An 11,279-nucleotide genomic window follows, 5' to 3' on the forward strand; every position below is an offset into this window, starting at 1 on the left:
CACGTCTTTCAACAAACTTTCGCAGTGTATATCAACACATGCATATTCGCTGAAAAAGGTAGAGTCTATTGAAACGTGTCCAAGCGACGCACACAAAAAGTCATCTTTTATAAATGAGCAAATGAAATATGTTACAAGCAATAATTTCTTAAAAAACCAAATAGTAAGCATTGATTAATATCAAATTGTTCTGAAAAGCGATGTTTATGGATTTGAATTTAAGCATGGATGCAATTTGGTCTTCTCCTCATTACAAAATCATGGTTTGTTAAGATGTCGGTTTAAAACCATTTTTCAATTGTTAAGTTTGGATTTTTAAATACAAAGGCGGAATTATATATTAAAAAAGAAATAAAGAAAATAGGTACTATTTGGGTATACCCTCACGTTAGTTACTGTAGTCAATGAACTTGATTTGTGACCAGAAAGAAAGATACCGTCCGATAGGGTTGATGTTTAATACCATAAGCATGATAAGAAAAGTATATTAAATTGTGAAAACACCACCATAGTACTTTATGACAAAGGCACTTTAGTAATCTTTATTTGAGTATAATTTGGGTTTGTTATTTTAATTTATTAGCAGTCGCAGACAAGGACGAGTAAATCAATTCGTTCCAATTAAGAAGATAAGATTTTGATCGATATGCGCATGTGTGAACAGTATGGACGTTATTTTTTTTTGGCTCGTTAAAAATTAACGAAATTAATAGAAATGAACTTTAAAATTATATTGTGAGATTTTATTCTTGTGAATATACGAATGAACTGACTTGTGATACTGTATGAATCAAAAAAAGGATGGATTTGGGACTCGAAAAAGGAAGAATTCGAAGGATCAAAATATCAGCGGTGAGAAACCTCAAAAACAAAAACAAACAAAAAAGAGTAGTACTCACAAAGTTAAAAATGTAAATAAACAATCGGCAGCAGTACAAAACAAAATAGATCCTATATTACCTTCTGCTTCTACTATGACCTCTTATGACTCTTGTCAAATGATACAGGGAAAACAAAACATGCAGCACTTTATTCAGCCTCAACAAAATTTCGCATCTCCAGTTTTTCAACAGATGTCTCCTATGTCAGGATATTATCCCGTACCCTCTCAGAGCCCGAGTCACTCGATGCCCCCGCCAATTATGCAATCCACTTTAAATCAAGGCAGCGAATCCGGTGATAAAATAGACTTTTTGGTTCAGAAAGTTGAAGAAATATTTAAAAAACTGTCAAGTATTGATGAATTAACCAAAAAGATTGGAAATTTTGAGATCAGTGTTAAAAGTTTGACAAAAACTGTTGAGAAAGGTTCAAAACGAATTGATGAAGTTTAAAAAAGTATGGAGTTTATGAACCAAAATTTTGAAAGTAGTAAATCTGAAAGTGAATATCTTAAAACAACAATCACAGAAATTAAAAGTGAACACGGTGAAATGATTAACGGTTTCGATTGTCTGAGGGCTGATATGGACGAATTACATGAGCGACATGTAGACTTACAAATAAGGTCTATGAGGGAAAACCTTGTGTTCTCGGGTATACCAGAACTTTCCGAAAATGAACCATCAGAGCAAACTGAAGACATTATAAAAGACTTTATGAAAACAAATATGAAAATGGATATTGTAATGGACTTTCAGCGCGCACATAGATTTGGAAAAAAAAAATACAAATTAAAATAGACGACAGAGACACTTATATGACCAGACCAATAGTGTGCAGATTTAAAAATTTCAAAGATCGCGAATTAGTCAGATCTTTTGCGCGAAACCTCAAAGATACCAAATTTGGGGTGAATGAACAGTTCCCGAAAGAGGTTAATGACCGCCGCAAACTTCTCTGGCCATATTATAAGGAGGCAAAAAAACAAGGACAGAAGACGCACTTCAAACGAGACAAGCTGTTTATTAACGGCAAAGAAATTGGACCACCTACCGATCGTCACATGGAAACAGACAACAGACAAAAAGAAACAGAAGGCGCACGACAGAAAGAACCATCCCACAGTGGTCCTCAACAGAACAACGACCGTCCCCGTGGAGCCCCTCGTAGACGCGGAAAACATAGCTAGGTAAACCGTGGAGGTTTAACGGACACTTTTATTGACAGTTTAAATCATTCAGATGGAACTAACTCTCACATTAACACTAGTATTAATTATAATCATGTAAATAAAGATATTGTTCATCTATTGTCATTAAATGTTTGTGGATTAAAACGGAAACTACTGTATCAAGAATTTAGAGATTTATTAAAATGTAATGATTTATTATGTCTTACTGAAACAAAATTGGACGATTTAGATGAAATTAATTTTGAAGATTTTACATTTCATTATAAAAACAGGAAAAAAAAAATTTACTAGCTTTAGATCAGGTGGGATAGCTTTAGGCTATAGATCACAGTATGCAAAATTTATTCATTGTATAGAAACCGATTGTCCTTTTGTTTTATGGTTTAGAGTAGATAGAATATTATTTAGAACTGAAGATGATATAATAATGGGTATAGTGTATATGTAACAAAAAATATGTTCCGGCGTGACATTTGTTCCGCTGGAACAAATTTCATAGGAAATATGTTCCGCCGGAACTTATATCACAGAAAATATGTTCCAGCACTGTAAAATTTGTTCCGGAACTAATTTTTTAGACCAAATATGAAATAAGTTCCTGAACAAATATCATAGCTCCATGAATTTTGTTCCAGTTAATATTAAACGTTTTAAATAAGTTCCTGTGATATTAGTTTAAGACCAATATGTGCATATTTCAAAGAAATCAATGAATAAGTTCTTCTCAAACCTATTTTCACTGAAATAAGTACCTTTGCAACGTATTGCACAGCGAAACATTTTCTTGTTACACTTAAATTATAAAGCAAGCTAAATGCTGTACTGAGTGTGCTGGCATGGGATACATGTGCCGTGAATTGTAGGCATGACTACAAAGTTCTACAGGATAAAGTGATGGTAATTTATCATAATTTGTATCTATGTTTTATGTAGTATTCCTCCTTGGTTCCTGTTAACTGTCATGGCCCTGTTTCTAGTCATACATGTACTTGTCATGGAACAGTTTCAAAAGAGTGTGTCTTTTGTTTCTTCATGTCTTTTGGAATCATTAATCAGTTATTTTGTCCTTTTTAAATTAGTTCATATGTTCATGTTCATCTTTGACTTTATTTTTTTCTGAAAGATTTTTCTTATCCTTATACTCTTTTCTGGCTCAAAGTGGGACTGTCATTTTGATATTTTTTTACGTTTATAATTAAACATTTGCTATAGTCCACAAGATTCTTATTGGATGATTTACATTTTTCATTTATTATACATGTATTATCAATATATTATACTTATTTTTATAATGCACTTGAATGATAACTTTAAACTCATTGATGACAAATGTTCAGTATATAAGATAACCTGTTTAACCAGTGGAACATATTTCACAGACTAGGAACTTATTTTACCAGGTGAGGAACAAATTTCACAAACCCAGAACTTATTTCACCAGGTAAGGAACAAATCTCATAAACCTGGAACCTATTTCACTAGGTAAGGAACAAATTTCACCAACCCGGTACTTATTTCACCAGGTAAAGTGTGGAACTTATTTCATAGAGATGGAACAAATTATATTGAAATTATCTATGAAAAAAGTTCTCCCAGAACATATTTCCTGTGATATTAGTTCCACTGGAACTTTTTTCACAGGAACAAATTTTGGCTCACATATATCCCGCCTGAAAATACTCGTTATACGTCTGAAAATGCGATGTCAGAAATTGAAATTGAATTTCTTGAATTACAAAAGAATAGTAACTGTATTTTTCTTCTTGGTGATTTCAATAGTCGTACTGCAAATGAACAAGATTTTTTTAATACATCTGATTTCGAAGAACATTTAACCGAATTTATAGATGTAAATGAGTTTAATGACATTCATGTCTTAGACGATCTTAAGATACCAAGAATACGTAATAGTTCTGATACTGTTGTCAATTCATATGGAAGAAAATTAATTCAATTTTGTAAAAATAATAACATGTATATTTTAAACGGAAGAGTCGGTAAAGACCGAGTACTTGGTAAACCAACAAGTCGAAGTATTAGTGTAGTAGATTATATTTTATGTACTGCTAATATTTTATGTAAAGTAGATGATTTTAAAGTTTCTGATTTTTGTAATTTATTCTCAGATATACACGCTCCTTTGTGCTTGTCTTTAACTGTAAATGGTTGTAATGCTACACAAGGTGAAAGCGAAGTAATTACTGACAAAAATGTACACATTGGTAAATGGAAACACGAAAAGACAATTGAATACAAAAACAACATTGATGTTGATAAAGTAAACGAATTATTGTTAAATGTAATGTCTAAATATGATGATATAAGTTCAGTTGATCAAGCTACTGTAGATAGTATTGTAAGTGATATTACGACTGTATTATTGAGTGCAGCAAAAGACACTTTTGGGGTATTTACTAAAAATTCAAAAAACATTGGCGGGGAAGGGAATTTTTCAAACAAAGATTGGTTTAATAAAGACTGTAAAAAGGTTAGACAAGAATTTCGAAAAAGCAGAAGACTTTATAAACACTATGGCTCGAATTTATTTAAAGAAAGACTTCGACAGTCAGAAAAACATTACAAAAAGGTCATGGACGAGAATATTAAAAAATATAACGAAAACTTGCGCACTAAGATGAGAAATATGCGATTCAAAAACCCCAGGGAATTTTGGAAAATTTGGAATAAAGTCAAACATAAAAACAATTGTAATATCACCACTGAGTCATTGTTTACTTTTTTTAAAGATATAAACAAAAATAAGTATGAAGGAGATACTTATGATATTAACAATGATGTTGGTCAAGAATCTTCAAATTCTATGTTAAATGAAAGTATTACAGCTGAAGAAATATTAAAAGCTATAAAACATATAAAAAATAATAAATCGTCGGGTGACGATATGATTGTTAATGAATACATTTCCTCGTCTATTGATTGTATGATTGATATTTATGTGTATATTTTTAATATTATTTTTGATTCGGGTATTTTACCCGAGGCATGGATTATAGGTAATGTCATACCAGTCTTTAAGAACAAAGGTAGATATAGGAGAGGAATACGAATGTAAGATGGAGGCGTAAAATTTTTCGCTCCTCAGATAAGTCAATTATTTGCTATATATGATGTATAATTATGGATAATTCGTAGATGCTTCAATTTATGCTTAGTTGTGGGACCTTCCGCCCGGATAATTTATCTGATTTAATAATAGAAAATGACATTTTCAGATCTATTTTTTTAAACTTGTGTGATATTATCTTCCATTCATAACATACGTAAAATCTAGAGACCATACCTGTAACCCGGGGGTATTGAATATCAAACTGAACTGTAGTCAAGTGTCGCAAAGCAATTTGAGGCTCTATACGAGTGGATAAAAATGGAAGAAGAAAATGTCAATACCTCCCAAATGTTAAATACCAGCAGAGATGTTCTATACGGGCAACCCGAACAAAGCGTAACTTTAGATAATGTCTATCAATTAATGCTAGGTATAAATGAAAGACTTACAACTATCGAAAAGGGAATGTCACAAGTTAATCAAATGAACAGAACTTTGACAAATTTAGTAACAAAATTCACTGAAATAAACTCAAAAGTTGCAGAAGCTGAAGGGCAAATTAAAAATTTAAAAAGTAGATGTGATAGCAACGATGGAAAAATGTCCCAGATAAAACATGATCACACTGAACTAAATAAAGAAGTTAAAAATATGAAAAAAATCCCAACTGATGCTAATAATAACTTACAGGGAATTAGCGACTTCATGGACGATTTCAAGGTAAATCACGAAAACAACGTAAAAGATGTAAAATCGGCTAAATCATCCATTAGTAAAGTAGCAAATGACCTTGCAGATAACACTTTGGAGCTGAGAAATGAAATTAAAGCAGTCGTCAAAAACGCAAAACAAGAAAATGAAATTCTACAAAGCACCGATATTGACCTTCAATGCAGATCAATGAAGAATAACTTGGTTTTTACTGGTTTGACGGAAACCGAAGGAGAAAACACTGAAGAAGTTATTAGAACATTTATACAACAGTTCTTACATATAACACACAGAATAGAATTCGGCAATGTTCACAGATTTGGATATGGTGCCAAACCAGGCAGACGCGGACGCCCTAGACCGATTGTGGCCAGATTCTTATATTACAAAGATTTGGCACGATCGCTCTCAAATACATACAGGCTTAAAGGAAAACCGTTTGGGGTTAATCAACAGTTCCCTGAAATAATTGAACAAGCACGCAAAAGCCTATACCCAGTCATGAAACAGAAACGCATAGAAGGACACACAGTTAAGCTAGTTAGAGACATTTTGTACGTGGATGGTGAAATGTATAACGACCAAATTTCGGACATAGAACCTACTGACAGTCTCGCATCTCAAATGCGCACACCGGACCACCATCAAAACCGGAAACGACGTCGACGCATATCTTCGACTCCTAACCCAGACAGCTAGGATTCCAATGGAGATTTTAATATGTTGAAGAAACAAGGATGTGCAAATAACAGAAAAACAAGTTATGACAAAAATATCTGTAAAAATGTCAACAGTTCATTAGACTTAAAAATATTGTCGCTCAATTGTTGTGGGATAATGACCAGAATGCAATATCCCGAATTTATAGAACTCGTTAAATGTTATGACTTTATCTGCTTGACAGAAACAAAAACTGATGATTTTGATAATGTTGATATACCAGGTTATACTTTTAAATTGAAAAATAGAAAAACTAAATCAAAAGTCAAATCAGGTGGTATTGCATTTGGATATAAAAATGAATTAGAAAATTATGTGCAAACAATAGAAACAGAGAGTAATTTAGTATTTTGGGTTAAAATTTCAGCCAATTATTTAAAAACAGAACCAGATGTTATGATTGGTACAGTGTATATACCACCCGAAAATTCTACCTATAAGGTACCAGATTCAATAAATATACTTGAACAAGAATTTCTAAAATTTTCAGTAAACCATGAGTCTATTTTGCTTACTGGTGATTTTAACAGCAGAACTGCTGCCAATTTAGACTTCTATGAAATAACAAATACCAATCATGACACATCAGATAATTTTAATATTGATTTTTCAAACAATTTACACAAGTTTCATATGTCACGTTTTAGAAATAGTTGCGACAAGACAAAAAACCACTATGGCAATCTACTTTTAGAAATGTGTAGAAATAACAATCTGTTTATTTTAAACGGTAGGGTTGAAGGTGATAAAGAAGGCTTATTTACATGTCGCCAGTCAAGTGTGGTTGACTATTTTATTTGTACATATAATTTGTTATCATGTGTTGTAAATATGTCTGTACTTGATTTTTCTACTCTTTTTTCCGATGTTCATTCGCCTCTGAACTGTAAGCTAGTCTTCAACTCGATTGATAACATCGTCGAATGCGATGACATTTTAATAAACGATTTTACATGCCATGAAAGAAAGGGCTTAAAAAAATGGGATTGTGAAAAAGAAGCCGAATTTTTGAGAAATATCGATAGAAATAAAATCGATCAATTAAATAATGATTTAACTATGTTGAATACCAGTATACTGGCTCAAGAAAATATTAATAAAATAGTTGAATCTGTAAATGGTTTAATGCTGGATTAAGCCGAAAAGGTGTTTGGATCTTTTACATATAAACGACATGAAAAGAAATGTCGAAAAAAAGTTATTAAACCTTGGTTTGACAAAATATGTTGGGAAAAAAGGCGGTGCTTTCGAATAGCAAAAAGAAGATATAAATACAATAAAACATGTTTAAAAAGAGAGGAGATAAAGAATACAGAACGTGAATATAAGAGGCAAATGAACATTTCTATTAACAAGCATAAAAAAGCCATGAGAAAAAAGATGAATGTTTTAAAAAATAGTAATTCTAAAGAATTTTGGAAGATATTGAACTCGTATAAAGAGAAAAAAAGGAATAATATTCCTGTTGATATACTTTTTGAATTTTTCAAAAATTTAAATTCGTTAGATCCTGACGCTGGTGAAGAAACTATTATAGATGAAAATAACGAACTTAATTCGTTATTAAACAGTTCTATTACGGAAAATGAAATTTTTAAATGCATCAAAAATCTTAAAAATGGCAAAGCTTGTGGCGATGACTTAATCATAAATGAATATATTAAGAGCACCACTCAGATTTTCATGCCAATCTATGTAAAACTGTTCAATATTGTATTTGATACTGGAAAAGTGCCTGAACTTTGGCTTGTTGGTAATGTTATACCTTTTTATAAAAACAAAGGTGACCAGTCAGATCCCCAAAACTACAGACCTATAACTATATTAAGCTGTATGGGTAAACTTTTTACGTCAATTTTGAATTTAAGATTGAGTAATTTTTTGGAAGAATATTTGTTGTTAAATGAAAACCAGTTTGGTTTCAGAAAGGGTTATTCTACTATAGACAGCATATTTACTCTGCATATTTTATTTGAATTACTGAGACAAAAAAAGAAAAAAAACTTTTTTGTGCTTTTATTGATTTTGCTAAAGCTTTCGATACAGTTTGGAGAACTGGTCTTTGGTCAAAACTCATTTTACATACAGTGAATGGGAAGATGTATAACACTATATTTAATATGTATAAAAATGTGAAATCACGAATTTTCAGTGATGGAGAATATTCAGACTACTTTCCATGTAATGTAGGTGTAAGACAGGGAGAAAATTTATCTCCCATACTTTTTTTCTATTTATCTAAATGATTTAGAAAGCTTTTTTCAGAACAAAAATATAAGCGGTTTGAAATCTTTATCAGATCAGATAGAAAATGAGCTAAATATGTATTTAAAACTGTTTGTTGTATTGTACGCAGACGACACTGTACTTATGTCAGAAACACAAGCAGATCTACAAAAACAATTAGACGCTTTAAAGGAATATTGTGATACATGGAAATTAAAAGTCAATATCCCAAAAAGCAAAATAGTAATTTTTTCTAAAGGTAGACCACTACAAAATGTTAGTTTTAAATATGCTGATATTGAGTTAGATATTGTAGAAGAATTTACATATCTTGGTGTATTATTTTCTAGAACAGGAAGTTTCACAAAAGCAAAAAAGGCACAAGCTGATAAAGCAACAAGGGCTATGTACGATATTCTGAAAAAGTGGAGATTACATAATTTAGATATTAAAAGCCAGCTAGAACTATTTGATAAAGTAGTTAAGCCTATATTATTATACGGGTGTGAAGTCTGGGGAATGGGTAACACCTCTGTTATAGACCGTGTTCATCTAAAATTTTGCAAATTACTGCTTAATCTTAAAAAGTCCACGCCTGATTGTATGATATATGGGGAGCTTGGCCGATTCCCATTGGATATTTTTATTAAATTACGTACTATAAGTTATTGGGAAAAGCTTGTAACTGGGGAAAATAAGAAACTTCCTGTTATTCTATACAATCTTGTTACTGGTAGTTATAATGGAAATATAGCTTGGTTCAAGAATGTAAAATCTGTGCTTGATAATTGTGGAATATCAAATATATGGAACACTAAATATTTTATAAGTAAAAACTGGTTGTATGATACTGTTAAATTAAGACTAACTGACCAGTTCAGACAGACATGGTATGCTACTGTACAGAATTCTCCAAAAGCTCTAAATTATAAGTTATTCAAAAATAGTTTAAATTTCGAATTTTACTTTGATATTTTAGATGACAAAAACATTGCTTCTTTTTGTAGATTTAGAACTTTGAACACAAAAATTCCTATCGAAATTGGTAGATGGCAAAACATTCAGAGAGAAAATCGTATTTGTACTTTGTGCAATAACGGTGATATTGGCGACGAGTTCCATTACATTTTAGAATGCTCAGCAATAGACGATAGTAGACAATTGCTACTAAAGAAACCTTTTATAAACATACCAAATATTCTAAAATTTCAAGGTCTCATGAATAGTGGCAACCCGTCTGAACTAAACAATTTGTGCAAGTTTATAAGAATTATTATTAAATGCCTAGAATCTCCTGGGTAATCACTTTATGTCTCTATTTTTACATTTGTATTTAAAATTTATACTATGTTAATTTATTTGTATATGTCTCTGTACCATTGTACTTTGGTTTACGAGAATAAAGATATATATATAATGCCGAACCACAGAATTACCGTCCTATCACTCTTTTGTCATGTCTTGGTAAGATTTTTACTTCTATTTTAAACACTAGATTATGTGATTATCTTGATGAGTACTCTATTTTACTAGAAAATCAAGCAGGTTTCAGACATGGATACTCAACTACTGATCATTTATTTTCAGTATATGCACTATTCGAGTTACTAAGATTAAGAAAGAAGAAACTTTACTGCGCCTTTGTCGACTTTGAAAAGGCCTTTGATTTTATACAGAGAAATTTTTTATTATTTAAACTTTTAGAGAATAATATAAATGGCAAATTTTTCCGTATTATACAAAATATGTACGAAAATGTAAAATCACGCATTGTATTTAATGGTGAGAAATCAGAGTTATTTACTTGTGAAATGGGTGTAAGACAGGGAGAAAATCTTTCCCCTGCTCTGTTTGCAATATTTTTAAATGATTTACAGCACTTTTTTGAAGGCAAAGATGTACTTGGTGTAAATTCTATTAGTGATGACCTCGAACACGAGTTAACAGTATTTTTAAAACTATTTATGTTATTATATGCGGATGACACTGTGATGTTTTCCGAGAGTATTGAAGATTTACAAAACATGTTAAATGAATTTGATGATTATTGTGAAAAATGGCAACTCAAAATAAATGTTAACAAGACAAAAGTTCTTATATTCTCCAAAGGGAGACAACCCAAAAATATCAGATTTGTTATACAGAATAGAGAATTAGAAATTGTAACTGAGTATAAATACCTCGGTATATTTTTTGCTAGAAGTGGTTCTTTTTTAAAGACCCGAAAATATATTTGTGAACAAGCTACAAAAGCAATGTATGGTATTTTAAAAAAGTGTAGACAAAACAGTTTGACTATAGAATGTCAGTTAGACATGTTTGATAAGATAGTTTTACCTATTCTTCTTTATGGTTCGGAAATTTGGGGATTTGAAAATTTTGATTTGATAGAACGTGTACATTTAAAATTTTGTAAGCTTGTTCTACATCTAAAACTGAGTACACCTAGCTGTATTGTTTATGCGGAATTGGGTAGATATC

General features: G+C 31.3%; 2 protein-coding genes across 2 annotated transcripts; both read left to right on the plus strand.

The window, feature by feature from the left end:
* The first annotated feature begins 1,699 nt into the window (after positions 1–1,699).
* On the plus strand, positions 1,700–2,071 carry LOC139494561 (uncharacterized). The gene has a single exon (XM_071282721.1). It carries the CDS (start codon positions 1,700–1,702, stop codon positions 2,069–2,071), a length of 372 nt encoding a protein of 123 aa, XP_071138822.1.
* Positions 2,072–3,776: 1,705 nt separating this feature from the next.
* On the plus strand, positions 3,777–5,147 carry LOC139494562 (DNA-directed RNA polymerase subunit beta-like). The gene has a single exon (XM_071282722.1). It carries the CDS (start codon positions 3,777–3,779, stop codon positions 5,145–5,147), a length of 1,371 nt encoding a protein of 456 aa, XP_071138823.1.
* Positions 5,148–11,279: the final 6,132 nt, after the last annotated feature.

Source organism: Mytilus edulis, chromosome 11, assembly GCF_963676685.1.
Source record: "Mytilus edulis chromosome 11, xbMytEdul2.2, whole genome shotgun sequence".
Classification (NCBI taxonomy): Eukaryota; Metazoa; Mollusca; class Bivalvia; order Mytilida; family Mytilidae; genus Mytilus; species Mytilus edulis.

What these genes read in the sequence shown, in the direction of transcription:
- LOC139494561 (XM_071282721.1), top strand. Translation starts at nt 1,700, where the DNA reads ATGACCAGACCAATAGTGTGCAGATTTAAAAATTTCAAAGATCGCGAA.
- LOC139494562 (XM_071282722.1), top strand. Translation starts at nt 3,777, where the DNA reads ATGTCAGAAATTGAAATTGAATTTCTTGAATTACAAAAGAATAGTAAC.